The 20031-nt window shown below is 40.9% G+C and overlaps 1 protein-coding gene across 1 annotated transcript in view; it reads right to left on the minus strand.

Annotated features, from left to right (window-relative positions):
- Window positions 1–20031, minus strand: part of ptch2 (patched 2) — a 118305-nt gene that overhangs the window by 67859 nt on the left and 30415 nt on the right. Inside the window, exons 3-5 of the mRNA XM_048539466.2 lie at window positions 6582–6771; window positions 4748–4817; window positions 1231–1322 (exon numbers count right to left, since the gene is read on the minus strand). Of these exons, the coding sequence (XP_048395423.2) occupies window positions 1231–1322; window positions 4748–4817; window positions 6582–6771 (352 nt within the window). The remainder of the gene's footprint in view (window positions 1–1230; window positions 1323–4747; window positions 4818–6581; window positions 6772–20031) is intronic.

Below are 20031 nucleotides of genomic sequence, written 5' to 3' on the forward strand. Positions count from 1 at the left end.
TTCCTCAGATAGTCCTTTAAAACAAAGCAAAGCTTTCCTGTCATTTTACAAGATCTTGTCAGCTTTAAAGTACTAGGCAAGCTAAAGCCAGAGTTCCAACTATTCAAGATAAAATTATTAAAATATTCTCTGAATATTCATATTCCCTTCCTATAAGTTTTCTTTTTGCTGCTTTTGAACTGGTAAGTAAAGACTCCTCATGATTTCGTAAGTTTTTTTTCCCCAAATGAAGGAATCTTGAAAAAACAATCTGCCAGAAAGGGTGACTCAAGTGTACAGGACATCTCAAATAGAAGACAAGGGGGGATTAAAAAGTCCAACACTGGCAGAATGACACTCCAATAATTCATGAGTGAGGCATCGCATGAAGCAAGCTCTTTCTGATTCCCACATACCAGCGACCCCTTCTACTGCAACCAAAGAGAGGCTCCTTTATCTCCTATTTCTTGCTTGAGTGAGTCTTCTCAAGCCCTTTTGTTTTTCCACTTTTGAGAATAGATTGCCATTCTTTGTTCTCCTTCTTTCTCTCTCTCTCTCTCTCTCTCTCTCTCTCTCGCTCTCTCTCTCCCTCTTTCTCCGTTCCTTTTTCAAACTGGCTGAACTGAAGCGGAAGCTGACGGCACACACAGACTAACCTTCGGCTATGAAGGGGAGTGTGGGGGGGCGGTTTGGAGGACGGTAGCAAATTGGGGTAAGTTCTGTGGCTCAGAGGCGGTGAGGAAACAACTGCAGAAAAAATGCTAAATACTGCAAATGTCACATGTCCACACTGATTTTTTTAAAAATGGATTTGAAAGAGTCGGGAGTCAGTGTCAGTTTAACACCACAGAGTAAACACAAAAAAAACTGTGAAAAATCTTTCAAGAATGGAATGCTGTCAAGTGAGCTGATTTTAATCGAAAGAGGGCCTTTTTCTTCTCAGGGGCATTTTTTAAATAGGGCCTGTGGCATGAATGATGTGTACATTTTATTTGTTGGACAACTTGCAGCAATAAGGCTCCGATTAGCATGAGAATAACTTCAGTTACCGTCTGTTGACAAAGAATTCCCATAGGTCTCTCTGCTCCGCCTGACAAGTAACCACATCGCGGGGAAGAATGCAAGCCATTGTTCAGTCTCTCACCACTCTAGTTCAGACCAAAAAACTTGCGAGAAGCATCCAGTGTATCATTTTTAGAGTACCAATCCCTAAAACCCCAGAAACATAACAATTAACACAGCTGTACTTACGGTAGGTAAGCAGAACCTCCTTGAAGCCTGGCACCATCCCAGAAACAGTCCAGCGGAGTTAGAATAACACAGGGGAAAAGCTTCTCAATCATCTGGAGGGTGGAGGGAAAGTAAGTGAGCAAATATTGCTGTGTTTGTACCATAAGCAAAGCAAACAAACTGAAACATTGGGAGAAAACAATTTATTTAATCTTGTTTTGGTTGCTGATTTTCATTAATTTGTGGTCGACCCATCAAGGCAAAGTTATATTTAGTGCCTGGGGGAGGGAAAAAGCATTACATTGTCCATAAATGTTGGTGGTATGCAGACTGGCATCTTTGATTTATGGTGATGTAATCCCTCCACTGGCTTTCAAGACTTCTCCTAAATTGCAGAGACTAATTGTCGTAGTCCTTACATAGTGCTAAAACAAATCGAAACAGGTTTGGAAAGAGGTTGATCATGGAAGTCTCTCAACTGTCCATGATGTTGAATGCAAAGAGGTGTATTTTAAAGCCAACGGTAGTCCTCAGTGTCTCATCCCTAATGATTATTGTTCGTGTGTGATCCTGGCTTATGAGATGTCATCCAGCTATTCAATCATGAATTCCACTGCCTCGGTGTGTGTGTGTGTGCATGCTTGTGCATGTGTGCGTGTGTGTGCGCGTGTGCGTGTGTGATTGGCTGATGTTCCCCACTTTCCACCAAGGGTGCTGACGACAACTGCCACACACTTATGTCTAAAATCAACTGACTCAGTATCAGCCAGGATCTGAACTGAACATGTGACTGTCTTGGTTAGCTTCTGGCTCAGTAATGCATCAAGTAGTGCATTGAACCACGGCCACTGTGGGAACTTGCTTTTTTATACAACTATTTGCAATGGACAGAGTGAATGTCTGTAGTGCCTGTATCAAGATTAAGTATGAGATCCCTGCTTAGAGCTGTTAACCTGGGCCAATCTCAGAGCCCTGGCTCTCGGATATAAGCAGATGTCTCAGAGAGTCTCCTCAGCGAGTTTTGAGAAGATTTGTACCTCAGGTTGTGGTTCTGGATGTGAGTTTGCTCGCTGAAAATATGAAAACTAACCTTCCAGCTCAGCGAGCAAACTCACATCCAGAGTCTCCTCACTCTAGGGAATGGCTCTGAGCTAGCCAGTCAGAGTCCTTGTACTATGAACGTGTAAATAAAGGTTGACTCGGCAATGGGATACCAGCCTCTGTGCAGTTATTTCAGTCCTAAGAAGTCCGAAGTAAGTTTTAAAGTGAGTTCCACAGATTAGAGCAGGAGAGCTGCGCCAAGCAAGTCACAGCCTCTGTTTTCCTGGACTCCCTAATTATCACCCACAAAACTCTCTCAAACTTGTACGTAATATCACCCCACCCCCTAAAACATACCTGTGTGTAATCATTGCTATCATCAGCCTGATAGCTGCTTCTTCCAACCAAATTTCAGCAGTCCACTGAGTCTGATGCCTGGCCCTACAGCCAATGATTTCCGCTTTTTAAGTTGTGCACTGGTTTGAATGAGAAACCCTTTTTAGCCAGACCTTTCCACAGTGCAACTTGTTCTCACACTGACCTAACTCTCCATTTTCTTTCTAATTGTAAAGAACAGCTCCCACTTGCAGTATGGGATTAGATCTAATAAATGAAACACAAAAAAAGCAACTTTACAGCTTTTTCAGAAATACTTTGAAATTGGCCAAAAGCTCTATGGTCAAACCTACATATAAACGGCCACAATGATCCATCAGGGTTCTATTATGTTTACTGACTGATGAGAGGAACATTGTGGAGTACGAATCTTGCACTTCTAACAAGGAGATTTCTGATCCTCATAAACTACAATACTCATTGTGGTCAGTGCTGAAATGATGTTTAATAATTTGTGGTTGTGTGTGTGTTTCTGTGGGGCAGGGGGTTGGGGAGAAGGCAGAACAGAAAACAGCAACGATAATTAATGATGGTGTGTGCCAAACAGCCTCTTCCGTTGGAGCATATACAGGCTATGTTGGCAGAGACCACGTTGAACTCCAAAACTATTAGCTGGCCATAAATCAGCATAGCCTGTCATCAGCCTTCTGCCTCTGCGTCTTGATCATACTAGTTGGCTTTGAAAGCCTGACAGCAACATGCAAGTTCCATTGTACACATAGCACAGTGTCATATTATGTCAGCAACTCCACATGGGAGCAATTTTTTAAAAAAAAGAGTCTGCAGTCCACTCCACCCCCATCACCATATTAAATTAACCCTTTGCCCTACAATATAATAAATAATCGAGATGAAAATTTGTGTTTCATGTCAAAAATGTTGCCAGTCATAAGGTATGGGTACAAAGTACAGGGCTTTTAACAAAGTGCTCTAGGTATATAAAGATTTATGGGCTTTGCTAATATTATTTAGAGATTAAATAATTTTCCCAGTTGCTTATCTAGTGAGAAGCACAACTATACAGGCAAGGTAGGCTGTGCTTATCTCCAAATTGTGTTAAATTCACGGACATTTCCCAGTGTAGTTAGATGACTGCTACAATTGATCTCAACACTCTTGAATTAGGGAAGCAAGAATGAAATATGCCTGCCACACTTGACTCTTATCAATGATTTGTGCTGGGCGTACAGAGATGTCAGAATGTTGGATGGGGATAGGATTAAGTTCACCTATAATGCATCCCGTGATCACACTGCATTTGGATGAAGTATTTTTTTATATTGGTGAGGCAGAAATTTCTACTTTTTTATAATCTTGTCTTTAATAGAATCCCTACAGTGTTGAAGCAGGCTGTTTGGCCCATCGAGTCTGCACTGTATTTCCGAAAAGCATCTCACCCAGACCCACCCTATCACTGTAACCGTGTAATTCCTGCAGCTAATCCGTCTTGCCTGCACATTCCTGGATACTATGGAGGGAAATTTACCATGCCCAATCAGCTAATTGCACATCTTTGGGCTGGATGGCAATTATTGAGAGTTCTCTCTACTGAGCTCTAATAGCAGCACAGGCTAAATACAGTAGCAGCAGATTGAATTCTGAAACATTTTGTCACCTTGTCACATGGAGATAATACAGGGTAATGGTAAAGTCACCACTGTGTTACCAGGCCATAGGACTGCTCTCTCATCAGAGAGAGAGATGACTGGTGCTGGTTTAACCTGAGGGTCACCACACTTCAGGTGAGGGGACAGGTTAAGAAGGATATTACTCCACTGCTATACATCACTCTGGGGTATTGCTAAATTGAATTACACTAACTTTACTGCAATGTAGCCATCATATCAGGGCATAACTAAGATCCAAGGCACACTTTTAGGATAGGGCAGAGGCAGCATCATTCTATATCAGGATAGTAACGCTGAAATTCAGCAGCTAAAGAGCGGGCCCTGGGCAAGGAAAATCACTCACTTTGACAATCAGCAGAAAGCTCTCTGAGAATTGTGAGTAAAAATGAAAAGCTCCTGAAAGTAAAGAGATACACTCTTTATTATAATTATTATATTATTATAATTATAAATTTAATTTCTGTCATACTCACTCGCTCAATCATGCCATTCTCAATGATAGGCACTCCAGATTTGTAACAGATTTTGTTTAAATCCCAGGATCTGAAAGAAAGGTTAAAGGGCAATGACCTGGTTAAACAGTACACTGATGGAACCAGCAATGCTAATTACTGAGAGCAAACATATATGCATTTATTTACAATTATGGATGCCAGAACATTGTACTTTCAGGAATTTAAACTAAACATTCCATTGATGAAGTTTTTTAAGGGTCACCCTATTCCCCCATATTTAGACAGCAGGACAAGCTGAAGGACTCGAGTCATCAGATACTACGTTAAGGATAAGAAAGAATGGCTGAACGGCAAGAATATTGTTCCTATCCTATGAAATCAACTGGGCGAATAGCGAAAGCAGGAGATTAGGCCACCTTCCACCCTAGTGTGCTGAGAATGATGTACAGGCATTTCAACTTCAACAGCCAGGAGAAATGAATGATATCAGGCTGACAGCCCAGCCAAAATACAAAGGAAGGGAGTCTAATTTTAGGTCTCCATGCCGAATGGGTGGGAATGGGGGGGATTGGCAATAAGGATTGACCAGCTCTTGAGGGACCAATTGGGGAAACATATTCTCCCAAAATATTCACCATACACTTGGAAAACAGTGAGAAATGCTCAAAAAGCTTATCACTATCTGCTGCAAGTTTATCTGTACTCTCTTTCTGTCCAGAACAGATGAGAAGTACATAAGGCATAAGTGCAGAATTAGGCCATTCAACCCATTAAGTCTGCTCTATCATTTGGTCATAGCCGTGATGTTTCTCAACCCCATTCTACTGCCTTCTACCTGCAACCTTTCATCCCTTTACCAATCAAGAACCTATCCATCTGTCTAAATACACTCAATTATTTGGCCTTCACAGCCCTCTGAGGCAATCAGTTCCACAGATTAACCACCCTCTGGCTAAAGGAATTCCTGCTCATCTCAGTTCTAAAGGGTCATCACTTCACATTGAGTCCTAATCCTTCCTACTAGTGGAAACATTTTCTCCTTGTTCACACTATCTAGGCATCTCAGTATTCTGTAAATATCCATAGAACCCCCCCCACCCCTCATTCTTCTAACCTCCAATGAGTATAGATCCAGAGGCCTCAATCACTCTTCATATGATAAGCCGTTCATCTCCAGGTTCATTCTTGTAAATGTCCTCTGGACCCCATGTCCGATACTTCCTTCCTTAGATATGGGGCCCAAACTGCTTGCAGTATTCCAAACGTGGTCTGCCCAGAGTCTTATACAGTCTCAGCAGTACATCACTGTTCTTGTACTCCAACCCTCTCAAATGAATGCTAACGCTGTGTTTACATTTCTAACTGTCAAATGAACCAATATGTTAACCTTAAGAGAATCTTGTAGTAGGACTTCCCAGTCCTTTTGTGCTTCAGACTTCTGAAGCCTTTCCTCATTTAGAAAATAGTCTACATCTCTTTTATTCCTACCAAAGTGCATTACCTCATACTTTGCACACTATTCTATCTGCCAATTCTTTGCCCCACTAGCCTGTCCAAGTCCTTCTGCAGCCTCTCCATTTCCTCAACATGACCTGTCTGTCCACCCATCTTTATATGGGCTAAAAGGGAATGGATATGTGTGGATTATAATATGGACCTAAAACCTAGTTTGCTGAGTGTATTAGGAAGGAAATACTTAGCAGCACTGGCCGCTTCTGCGCATAGACAGAGAAACAGCTCATGTTTCACATCAACGACCTGATCAATAAAGTGTGTTCCATATTTGCCCTGCCTTCTTTTCCTGCCTGAAAACCCCCTTCAAGTCAACATGTGATGGGAGCAATGTCCTTACTTTCCATAGAGCGAGACCTGTACTTTGCTGGCTGCCAGTGCAGCAAGCAGGTGCTGAAGCAACGCCTCCTGAGTAAGGATATTCTCCCCTTCCTTCTTTGAAGTTTGTATTAACATCTGTGTAGTGAAGATTGTCTCCTCGCCCAGTTTCTCCCGTGTGTACATTAGCTCTTGACTTACTCTGCTTCCCACTGCAATAAAACAGAACAAATCATTTAAGGTACTACTCTCAATAATACAATTAACAATTAATCACGATGACAATAGATCTTGAAACTTGATCAACAAGATATTAATTCAGTCCAACATTAGTCGTGACAACAATTTACCAGATTTAGCTTATGGTGAGTTTCCTAGGGTCATGATTAAAAATTGCCTTTTCACTTTTGGCAATCAGCATCAACTCAAGTTTAGACTTACAGAATGAAAGTCTCCTTTGTAAAAGTCTTAAACAAAACATTTCTAAGGCAATCGAGATTGAGTTCTTAGTGGGCAAGAGTCCATGCAAGGAATTGGTACTCAGCAGTCTTAAGCAGGGGCCAAACAGGTGGTTGGTCTGGGAAAATCAAATTCTTCATGTTTTAATTGGGTGGATTTCCTCTCCTTTGGGGATAAGACACGTTTTGTAGGATGGAGTTTAAAGATTTCTTTCCTACATTTAACTCAAGACCTAGAACATTTAATGGTGACATTAGGAGAAAAATACTCAATGCTGCGGTAACATTCCTCAGCATTTTGAGGGCAACACTCATTCTTCTTATCCTTCTTTGATTGTTGCTTGCTTCAGATTATGCAGCTAACATCTTGGCTTATGTGCAGGGTGAACTTTCAAAACTGCTGCTTGTCTCACTCACGGTTAACATCCCAACCCAAAGTTACAGAATGTGGAACATTTGTAATGACTCATGAGCTTCTCTATCTAATTCAGAGAAAAAAGCACCTATTTTCAGTTCTGCAGAAGTGAAACCACTGAACTTGAAATTCCACACGTACAGTCAGAGCTGCTGAGTTTCTGCAGCACTTACTGTTTTTATTTCAGATCTCTAGCATCTGCCGTATTTTGCTTTTGTGCCAGAAAGAAAGGTAATTTCCTACATTAAAGCAGCTAAATATCTGACACCTTCAGAAAAAAGTATAGTCTCTCTTTTTTAGCATTTGTACCCCTGGGCAGTTTTGTCTCTGTTAAACACCTTTTAAAAATACTGTTAAATGAATATGTGCAAAGTAATAACAAAAGTGTTCTCTCATATAGAATGACACATTGACGTGAATGCAGCACTATATCTGAATGATATACTGTACATCATTCCCCCCAAAAAGTATTCCGAAATTGGTGTATTAATAATTTAAAAATTCATGCTGCGCTGCAGTTCCAGCCTACCTCGTCCTCTCATTCTCCAGATCAATTGGAATAAAGTAATATGAGACTGAAAAAAGATTGTACATTAAGAAAAGGTATTCCAACTAAGTAAGCTTAAAGAAATATTTCTTCCTTTTCTATGCAATATCCATGAATTTGAAATGTATATCGATCATTTCCCACAGTACTTGATCCACGATCAAATTCGTTCTCAGCCCTGAGGCAATATTGTTGACTGTTCACACTTTGTACTGAATCCTTGAACTCAAGATGGTAAATGAAGTATCAGAGAAAACAAAGCCTTTCAAAGAGGAGCAGTCCAAGACTTGATTATAGGAATGGGCTGTCTTTCCACTCATAAAAATCTACACTGAGATACTACAGTCCTTCTTGGCCTGGAGTGTGTAAAACATTTTCTGGCTCGCATGGTGCATACCTTCCACTTTCATTCCCTGATAACTACCCCGACTCCCACTTCCTTGCAGTATGGCTCCATTTCCTACATGCTTTTGTCTGCTATACAGTCCAAATTGAAGGGCTGGCAGATGTCCAGCATGATGTAAACCAGCATTATAGAGTAAGACCACAAATAGGGAGTATTATAAAGCATTATTTTTAATATCCGATGGTTGCTGAGCTCCCTCCCCTTGCTGTGGCTAGCCAAATACCTTTGTCTACTTGGAGCTGTTGATTGGCAACTTAATACGAGGACACCCGGGGAGGTGGCATGAACTGCTCGATGAATATCTACAACACAGCCTAAACTAAACCATCCATTTACACGGCAGCATCTTGTTCTAGAGAAACAACAATGTGATTTTATTCAGTCAGTTTATTTCTCTGAAGTATAATAATTAGATGGACAGGACAGAAGGACTTGTGGGCCAGTCGGTAGCATCCTTGCTTTAAACCAGAAGGCCTGGGTTCAAGTCCCACTCTTAGACTTGATGGCCCATGAAGGTTTGTTCACCATGCAGCCAAACAAGTTGAGGGTCAACTTGTAAATCTTTCCAAACATGGTAACAACAGAAGAGACATGGTCAGCCATATAATGGAAAGGAACTGGAACCATTATCCACTGCTCCAGGATACAACATGCATGTACAAGTATATGTATCCATAGCAACTCAGACTGCTGGCATGCTTGTTTGCTCAATTGGCTGGAGAACCAATGTGGGCCAAGTTGGTGCCAATCTCTAGAATGGATTCAATCCCTGTTCTGGCTGCGGTGGATTTGGGACGTGCCCTACTTGTGGTCAAGGTTGTGGCACTGCAATTGGGCCTGCCTTTGGGAAGAGAACTCAAAAAAACCTCAAATAGAACTTCACAAAGATCTTCACAAAGATTGCTGATCTACTGCTTGAAGGGACTGCAAACTGGAGGCAAGGCTGCAGAATTATTATCCCTTCAAGCAGGTTAGCACACGATCAGTAAATTTACTCTTACTAAGAGGACTGAGAGAGTAGGAGATACTGAGGTTATATTTTCTTAGGGAAATCTAGAACTGGGGGATGTGGCTTAACAATTAAGGATCACCTAGTTAAGACTAAGATGAAGAATTTTCTTTTCTTTCCGAGGGTCATATAGTCATACGGTCATATACTTCTCTATCCCAGAGCACAGTGGAGGCCTGATCATTGAATATATACAAGGCTGAGTTAGAACAGATTTTTAGTTGACAAGGGAGTCAAGGGTTATGGGAGACAGGAAAGTGGGGCTGATATAACAATCAGATTGACCATGATATTAATGAATAATGGAGCAGGCTTGAAGGGATGATGGCCCATTCCTGCTCCTATTGCTACTGATTATACAGGCTTGAGCTAATTAACATACAAATAGAGATGTTCACAGAGAAATGCACCATGCTATCAAATCAAATTGTAACCTGATCAGTCGCTGATCTCTTACATGCCTGCCTAACAGCGCAGCTCCTCTGTTCTGAACAACAGTCATACCAAGTTTGAATTGTTAACTCTGGTTCTCTCTCCACAGACGCTGCCAGATCTCCTGAGTCTCTCCAGCATTCTCTCTGTTTGTTATGCCAGCCCACAGCCAGTTTACACAGCAAGGAACGATGTTCAGTTAGAAGTGGAACTTCAACAACTCATTCGAGCAAAAGTCCCAGCTCAGAGAGCTGCTGAGCAATCTGATTGGCTGGTAGCACTGTAGTCCCCACCAGTGCCAAGGCACCTGTGACCAGGACTGGGAATACAAAAGTTTCTCAGATTCCAAGTCCTGGACCAGGTAAGGGTGGGGAGGGCAGTCTGCCCACCCTCCCTCCTGCGGGGAAGATTTCTCGACAGGAGGATAATTATGCGCATGCCATCCTCTGCCGTTACCCTGCCTCCCAACTGGAGCCCTGCTACTTTCCAGCCCATCACCAGAATTCGAATCTAGCCCCAAAAGACAAAAATCCTCAACAGCTTTCCAAATATCTCAAACTGCAATGATATGAAATATTAACCATCAACTTGATGCTGGCAGCATATAATGAACAGGCAGATTCTACAGCCACATACATTGTCTTTCTTCTACTGTTTGAGATGAGCTGCTTTCTGTGTTTTGACTGTTAAAACAACTCATAAAAGACTTGTAAGAGACTTATAACTTGGATGAAAGTTTCACTGTAGAAGGGCAAATATGTAACTTAGAATTTGGACATGTAATTATTCAGTTTTCTTTTGTATTGCCAGCACAGCTCTGGATCTGTGCCAGAACATAAGTGTGCACGTGTAATTTCCTCACAAGGTAGCCACAGACTACTGCCATAGACACTAAGGAGTCAAAGAAAATGGAGAGGAAAAGACAAATTCAGTGACAGTGGTCATGCAACACACAGAAGAAGCATACAATAATGCTGATCTGAGAATGTGATCAGCCATAGAAGGCCTACATTAGAAGGAAAGGATAAGGTATAACATGGAATAAAAACAAAGATGCTGGAAAAACTGAGCAGGTCTGGCAGCATCTGTTAAGGAAAAAATAGAGTTAATGTTTCGGGTCCCAATGACCCTTCTTCAGAACCCATTGCTGAGCTTTTCCAGCAACTTTGTTTTTGTCCATGATTTACAGCACCCGCAGTTCTTTCGCTTTTTATAAAGTATAACATAGTGTAGAATTAAACAAATACACAGCAAAATATAACTTTCATTCTTCACTTAGTACAGCAATAAATGAAGACATAATTGAGAGGTCAGTCACTCATGAAACACACTGGAGCTATTCGTGTCCTATTCGTAATGACTTGCATGTAAATTTATATTCAATTAAATTTTATTCAAATGCTGGATGTAATGGGTGCATTCTATATGATTTTTGATTAAAAAGTGGGATTAAAAAAATGGGAATTTCATTTCCCATTTTCCTCATTTTAGATTTGGGAATGTGAATTAAAAGGACAAGCATGGCTTATAAATAAAACAAATAGGGAATTCCCAAACTCCTTAAATTTATTCTACAGATCAACATGACAAGGTGAGATGGAAAATAACTATCTGAAAAGCAACAATTCAAGGGACACAATCCCTCATATGATTAGGCAATTTCAAACTAATATTCCCTTCTTAGGTAAGGATAAAACAAAAGATTTTGGACCAAGTAGTTTCATAATCAACAAAGATATCATCTGGCAAGTCATACACTAAAAAAGTGAAGGTTACCATCATACCCTGTCAACAGTATTGCTTTACCTTTTCAAAGATATTAATCCCAAGTGTAACCGTGAACATCTAGTAGAGACAGTGCAATAGACAAGGGAGCTAAAATAGTCTGGGCAGAGTGCACTGCATTCCCAAACAATCTCTCACCTTGCCTACATTTTGCTGCAATGATGATGCTACCTCCTACAATTTAGAAAGATCAAGCCTAATTTTAGCTTCTGGTTGACAAAAGGAATTTCCATCAAGAGCTTTATTCCACTTGGAGTAATAAGACTGCCCCATTACCATGGTATCACACACCAATCACAGCTTGGTGGAAAGGGGGGAGCCTGTTCCCAAAAACCTCTTTGACTTTTGAAGTGCATGACTTCCACTCTAGAAATGGTACCCCTCATTCTCTGTGGCCATGATGGGCACATTAATACATGCGCATTGTGGCAATGACATCTGTGCCCTATACACAATGCGCTACCATGCCACTTCTCAGAATTCAATAATTAAACAAATTACATATAACTGTGCCAAAGTTTGTAAAATAAAAACTTTGGCTTTAATTATTGGCTTTTTGTTTGAGGGTGATTGGTACGGTTGACAAAACCACGGTTCAAAAGAATTATGAGCCAGAAAAGCTTTTCTAAATTGAATTTTCTTTACAAATTTGAAAAACTGCAGTCTGCACAGGCAAACAAAATGGAAACTGTCCCTTTAATTGCAAGGTTGCTGAACAAAATTACAGTTATTTGCTATCCCCTATTCTTCCATCTGGACCACCCAGAACACCCAAATATAAAAACTGGCTACCCATCATGTCATGACAAATGTTCAGCAGCATCCAGTTCAAAAACCACAGGATGACGAGAAATTGGTCCTTCCTTATAATAGCTTGATTTCTGCAGGCACATGTTATTTTCCAGTGCTTGGCTTGCAGCACCAAAAGATAAATTTTGTTCCTCCTCTTTATTTGCAAGCAATACTGCACAAAATAACAGAAGACCCCACCTTACCACTGACCAAATGAACTAGCTACAGAACCAGGACTGAAATTTCAGGTCCTGCCTGGGAGGGAATGGAGGTTGGGGCAATCTATAAAAGTATCTGCGTTGGTAGCCCAGGCTTCTTTGCAAGGTTCCCAAATCTTTCCAACCCCACCACCCTGAAGTGACTGACAAATTTATCTCTGTTCCAAACACATTGGTATGCAATATATGGTCAATCACTGTCTCCCTCTGAGGGCAGGTTCAAGGGAGGGAAGCAACCCTGAATTCCATTTCCTGCTCTGGAAGTGAAGATTGAGCTATCGGTCTCAGACCAACCAGTGTTACTGGCCTAATCTTTTGATTTAGTAGTACATTAAGCCAATCCTAGGGATGACTATCTTCTTCTGTGGATGAAGTCCCTGGACGTTACTTTGTGCTTTTCCAAGCCATGTATGATTAAAAGAGGGAAATGAGGTGTGGGCATGTCAATTTACAGTGTCATCTGTCAGAGGTCCTAAACCAAACACGATAACTTTTTCTTTCACGACATCTGTATTAAATTTAACTCTGTGGCACAGTATACCAGCATTCATCACCCGCATAGGTTTCTGCAAGTATTGCTTGATGATGAGCCACAATATGTGACAGAAACAAAATACTGTGAAACCCAGCCTGGACAGTAAACTGGAAGACAAGAAAAGACACAAGAAATACTGCAAAAAATGGTGAAAACACTTAAGAGAAAACAAGATACAAGAAAATGGAAAATGCACATTAGACGATTAATCACTGACAGAAGACAGTAATTTTCTGTGCTTTCAATATATTTAAAACAGGTGGCTGTTATATTATGTAATAGGAGCTGGAACAGAGCTAAAGTGAGAATCCAGAGACACTTTAAGAACATCAGTAACAGAAAGGATCAGTGAGACAGGAACAATTTTGTTGATTAGAAGTTATAAGTTCTGAGTTTTGCAGAGAATAATGGTTACTTCAGTGTGATTACAAAGCTGCAGGCTAATTGAGATGTTTGGACTACTTATGTATGGAATAATAGGTATCTGAGGGTGATTAGAAGGCTGCAATCTACTTGAGGGAATGATATGGTTGTGCACAGAATAATGGATACCTGAGGATGATTCAAAGTAGTAATATAATTGAGAAGTTCAGCTAAGCTTGAATGGATTTATAATTGTTATCTGAGGCGCAAAGCTTACACAACCCCAAAGTCTAGTTACACATGTGGATGGTTTCAATCTAGCCTGCTTCCTTGGGCTGAATTTTACAACAGAGGGTGGTGGGCATATAACATGCAACTTGGGGTCTTCTCACTACCTTCTCACTAGCTGCCCAACCTGTCTCCCATTCTGTGGTGGGTGTGTGGGATGTCAGACATTCTTCCCATCCTTATTAAGATTTCTCAGAGGTCAATGAATGGCTACTTAACTGCTTCAACCTAACCCTTCCATTATTTTTCCCAAATTCAGGGGTGGATGTCCACATGGTGTGGGTGAGCTTGGCAGCTTTTACCAGGGAAGGCGGTGTCAGGCAAATGGATATGGATTCTTTTCTAGGAGTGCCTATGCTTATCACTTTAGCTCCCCCTTACAGTTTAACACTTGGACTGGTCTATACCCTCACTTGCAATTGTCAAGATCAAAATGCTAATATATTTATAACACATCAAAAGCAAGTCGCTTTTATATTTTTCGTCCATAAATCGAACAATTTTCAGTCTTTAGTTCTCCACGCATTAGACTGCTACCAGACATCTTCCACGTCTCGCCCATCCACCATCATTACCACCAGAAGGTGCTTGACACTGCCCATGTGTCTATGTTGTCTCTGATTTCCCCTTGCCCTATCTCTGCCTGCCTCCATGCCAGGAAACATTGCAGCATTTACTTTGTTCCTCCCACTCTGGGAAACACAGATTGGGACTCGAGCAGAGTAAAAATCCAAACTAACAGCCGGCTCAGCTCCATTACCAAGACTGGTACCTTAACATTTAGCATCACCCTGCAGGCCCATCTAGACCATCAAACAAAGAGCAGGTGACATGGACGAGCAAGTAGGCTTCAATATAAAAACATAACCGATAGTGGTATACAACTGTAAAAAATAGTAAGTAGTGGCAGGAGATTTCAGACGTTATCCAATTCTGAAGCATTTGGCTTTACTAAAATAAACAGTCACTCTTACCTATCTTAGAAAAAGAAACCTATTCTAAGTTTCAATCTTGCTCCCCATGGAGTGAATAACAATATTACCAAAAGCGCTGTAGTGATGACATTTATGGTGCTTGCAAAACTCTTGAAAGCAATAACTGCCTTGAGTCTTCCTGCTATCCATTTATCTTAATGTTTTACATCACTCCTCCTCTGTACACTAGAGAGAAAAATTGGCTACAAATGGCTCCCTTTTTTCTCCTTTTCAACACATTCCAGTCAGATACTTTAAACAGATTTTGGACTCCACGACTTACTATTTCCTTTTCACTTATTTTTAAGTCAATGGTGTCAATTTTGGAAATATAGTACCAAAAATTTTCATCTGGCAATTTCACTGGGGTTTAGTGAAGCCTGCACTGTAACTGCAGCTGTGCTTGAGCCTTCGGGTCACTAAGCCAAGACAAATACACAAGGCAGCATCTTCACTTTTTTCAAAAGACAAATGAGTTGTAATATGTTTTGTACTTGGGAAATCAAAAATGAACTTTTGGATTTTTTTAATAGCACTTTGACCAGCTGGTTATAATGCTGCTCCCTACTCAGTATTAAGTTCTGGCTTTCGTGTTGGAATGTTGATTCATCCCCTCAACACTACTTTCATAACCATTCTGGTACACTTTGATGCATTAATTTTAGTAATTTCAATTCCTTCCCCCACTGGACCATTTTCTTTTCAGTTCCCAAACTGAAGTTGATTAAATAGGCAAGCAGCATTTTAGCTCAGCGAGCAGCTGTCAGAAGAGCTGGGAATACCTTGGAAAGACTGGGAACAGCGGTCTGCCAGTTTTCCATTCCTTCCTGTGAGTAAGCACTTAGCCTCTGCTCTGCTCTGCACCTTCCACACAACACCAAAGTTGACAAACGTGATCTGGCACTGTATCAATCAATATTTCAGAATGGTGATGAATGCAATACAACATGCTGTTGCATTGCCTAATAGCTGGTAATGATTTTATAACATTACCACATAGAATCTCCAAAATGTGTAAAGAGGCCATTTGACTCATCATGTCCATGCTGACCCTGCGAAGAACATTCCACCCAGACCCAATCCCTGTAATCCCACATATTGCCATGGCTAATCCAACCCCTGGAGAATAGGGGCAACTTAGTATGGCCCATCCATATATATCTTTGGACAGTGGGAGGAAACCAGAGCACACAGAGGAACCCCACACAGTCACAGCAAGAACGTGCAAACTCTGCACAAACAGTCGCCTGAGACTGGAATCGGGCCCAGGTCCCTGGTGCTGAGAGGTGGCAGTGCTAACCAGTGAGCCACCCTGCCACCCCCATTCCTGGTTTAGTTTTACTGGTTCTAAGCAAAGCACCGGCAATTTTGTTCTTTAACTCAATTTGGTGATTTCAAGATAGTCAGAAAGGTAACGTTATGCTGTTTGGGCCTGACTGTCAAAATTGATTTAGATTTGTGTTGGATAGCCATTTGAAGATTCAGTGGAAATAAAGAGCAGAAAAGCCATGATCAAACTGAATTGAAGAGCAAATTTTCATGTTGCTGATCCTATAAAGACCTTTTCTCAACATCCTCATGGTCTTATAATGTCGAACTTTGAATGACGGAGAATACAGCGCAGAAAGAGGCCCCTCAGATAACTAGCCTTTGTCAGTGCTAAAACGTCATATGAGTCTCCCTGTATTGCTACTGTCAAATGTGTGGATTTAGCTGAAAAGTTGCTTTTTCTATTAAAACAATTAGTTTCAAAGCACCTCTTTCCCTCCTGGAGGTCTACTTTCCCCTTCTTCTCTACCCTCCTGAATTTCTCTTAAATTTGCAACCACATGTGTGAAGGAAGAGACAAAACTGTTTGCAAAGTGTATCATTCAGACAGCTACAATCTCCTAGGTCCCGATTCATTACTGATCCCAAATTTGCAGCTCTATTTATTTTGTACAATTACTTGACATCCGTCAAAACATGGCTTTTGAAATTCGATTTTGCAATTCAGAAAAGTTTCAAGTGTGCTCCTGATAGGTACCAAAATGCACCAAACCAGACAGGTACTGACAAACATATCAAAACTGCGCAGCAGACTACACTTCACTTTATTCCTTTGAACACTGAAAGTAAGATTTTGATTTACACAATGGTGAATGCAGCAATTTGATTGAAAGCATTATCATATTGCCAGCTGCTTCAAATAGAATTATATAAAAATGATACTAGGAACACAGGATGTTTGGCCCGCATTTGGTTTCATTTGACCAGGATTCCTAATCCCATTGACTGGAATTATAGCAACAATCAATTTAAGTTACTCAGTCAAACTCACAACGTGGCTCATTTAGGCTGACTGGACTATTCTCTGTAAAGTGGAATATGTTGAAACCTTATGCATTTTTATAAATTACCAAGAGCTTGTGGAGCCTATAGATCCGTGAAGTTTTCTTCATGACAATAACATCAGTGAATCAGAAGCAATTAATTGTCTAACCTATTAGCACCCAAATCTCCTGTAGTTTAAAATGCTGCGGTCTCTTGAAATTTAACATTCTTGGCACTTGACCTGATGACTGTAAGGTGAAAAGCTTTGGCATCATGCCCCTCAGAAATATTTATGTTCTGTTACCAAGCAACTGCTTGAATCTGCCTTGTTCCTAGGTCCCTTCATCCATATTTCTTTCACCCACCTATTTAACCTTTGTATAAACATTGATGGGCTAGCCAGTCAAATCATTAATATTGATAGTAAATTCTTTGGCCCCAACACCCTCTACAAAGGAAAATATTTTCTGCTCATTGTTCTAAATCTCTTGCATATAATCTTATATCAGTCCTTTTATTTTTAAACCCTGAGTCATTGGAAAAGTTTGTGTCTCCCTACTCCATCTCACGCCTCTACAATGATAAACTCTTATCAAGTCACACCATTGTCTCCTTTGGTTTAATGAAATCAGAAAGTGATGCTGAACTGTTTCATCATACCATGCTGCATTCTAGTAAAACTGCGCTACATTCTGTCTACTGCTGAAATTATATCAGAAATAAATCAATGTTTGGAAATTTGCGTTCGAGAAAAGACAACAATCTGAAAGAATGAGAAAGTAAGAATGGAAGTAAATTGCAGCACTGCAGGATGTTCACTGCAGTCTGTTGCAGAAAAGTACTCAATAGATTGAATCTCGCAAAATAACTCGCTGACACAACTCTGATCCTTTGGAAAGTTATCTAAACTGGGTGAAGTAACTTCTTAGAGTATTAGCCAGTGTCATTACAGCTATGCTTCTAACCCCCTCCCTTATCATCTCACAGAAAATATTTCATAATTAAATGTGTAGCTATATGTTAATAAAAAAGAATTCCCAACACTGAAAATGCTTCAGGTATAAGTACCCAAAATACAGCAATTACATGGCAATGAAGCACAACAACATAGAAACAGAGAAAAGAAGAGAAGTAGGCCATTCAGCCTTTCAAGCCTGCTCCAACATTGATACAACCAACGTAGTATCCTGTTCCTGCTATCTCCTCGTACCCTTTGAATCCTATAGCCATAAGAACTGTGTATAGCTCCTTGCTGAAAACTTTCACTGTCTTGGCCTCAATGCTTTTGGTGGCAGGGAATTAAGACCATAAGACATAGGAGTGGAAGTAAGGCCATTCGGCCCATCAAGTCCATTCTGCCATTTAAATCATGGCTGATGGGCATTTCAACACCACTTCCCTGCACTCTCCCCATAGCCCTTGATTCCTTTAGAGATCAAGAATTTGTCGATCTCTGCCTTGAAGGCATCCAACGTCCCGGCCTCTACTGCACTCTGCGGCAATGAATTCCACAAGCCCACCACTCTCTGGCTGAAGAAATGTCATCTCATTTCAGTTTTAAATTTACCTCCTCTAATTTCAAGGCCGTGACCACGGGTCCTAGTCTCCCCACCTAACGGAAACAACTTCCTAGCGTCCACCCCTTCTAAACCATACAGGTTACTCAGGTTCTTCATTCTTTGGGCAAAGAAATTTCCCCTCATCTCAGTCCTAATGGTCTACCCTGAATCCTTAAATTATGACTCTTTTGTTTCTGGATTTCCGAGTCATCAGGAACACCCTTCCTGCATTTAACCTATCCTAAGATGTTAAGAATTTTAGAGGTTTCTATGAGATCCCCCCACCACCTTATTCTTCCAATGAAAATAGTCCTAACTGATCCAATCTCTCTTCATACATCAGTCATGCCATCCCAGACAGCAGTCTGATGTGCCTTTCCTGCATTCACTCCATAGCCAGAACATCCTTCCTCAAAAAAGGTAACCAAAACTGCACAGACAATATCCAGGTGTCATCAAAACCCTAAACAAGTGCAGCAAGACATCCCTGCTCTTGTACTCGAACCCTCTCACTATGAAGGCCAGCATACCATTTGCCACCTTCACCATCTGCTACAACTTCATGCTTACTTTCAGTGACTGGTGCATAAAGACAGCTAGATCTCATTGTACCTCACCCTTTCCCAATGTACCACCATTCAGACATTAAACCAGGTTCCTGTTGCTGCCACCAAAGTGGATAACATCACACATATCCATATTATACTTCATCTGCCACTCACTCAACTTGGCCAAATCACAATGAAGCATCTCAGCATCCTACTAACAGCTCACCTCCCATTCACCTTTGTCTCATCTACAAAATTGCAGACATTACATTTGGTTCCCTCATCTAAATTATTAATATATATTTTGAGTAGCTGCAGTCCAAGCACTGATTCCTGTGGTAACTGCCTGTGCCTGCCAGAAAAAGACCCATTTATCTCTATCTTTTATTCCCTTTCTGTCAACTAGTTCTCTATCCACATCAAACTACTACCTGTGTCCTCATAGGTTGGACTTTATTGAATGCTTTCTGAAGTCTGAGTAACCATCCCGTAGATTTATCAAGTGCGATTTCCCTTTTGTAAATCCATGCTGACTCTGTCCAATATTTTCCAAGTGCTCTGCTATTAAATCTTTTGTAATGGACTCCAGCATGTTCCTCACAAGTGGTGTCAAGCTAATCAGTTTAAAATTCCCTATGTCTTCTCTATCTCCTATTTTTTTCCTTTAATCATTCATGGGATGAGGGTGTCGCTGGTCAGGCAGCATTTATGACCCATCCCAGTTAAGGGTCAACCACATCGCTGTTGGTCTGAAGTCACCTGTAGGCCAGGCCAGGTAAGGATAGCAGTTTCCTTTCATAAAGGACATTAGCGAACCAGATGGGTTTTTC

This window comes from Stegostoma tigrinum, chromosome 8 (assembly GCF_030684315.1).
Source record: "Stegostoma tigrinum isolate sSteTig4 chromosome 8, sSteTig4.hap1, whole genome shotgun sequence".
Classification (NCBI taxonomy): domain Eukaryota; kingdom Metazoa; phylum Chordata; class Chondrichthyes; order Orectolobiformes; family Stegostomatidae; genus Stegostoma; species Stegostoma tigrinum.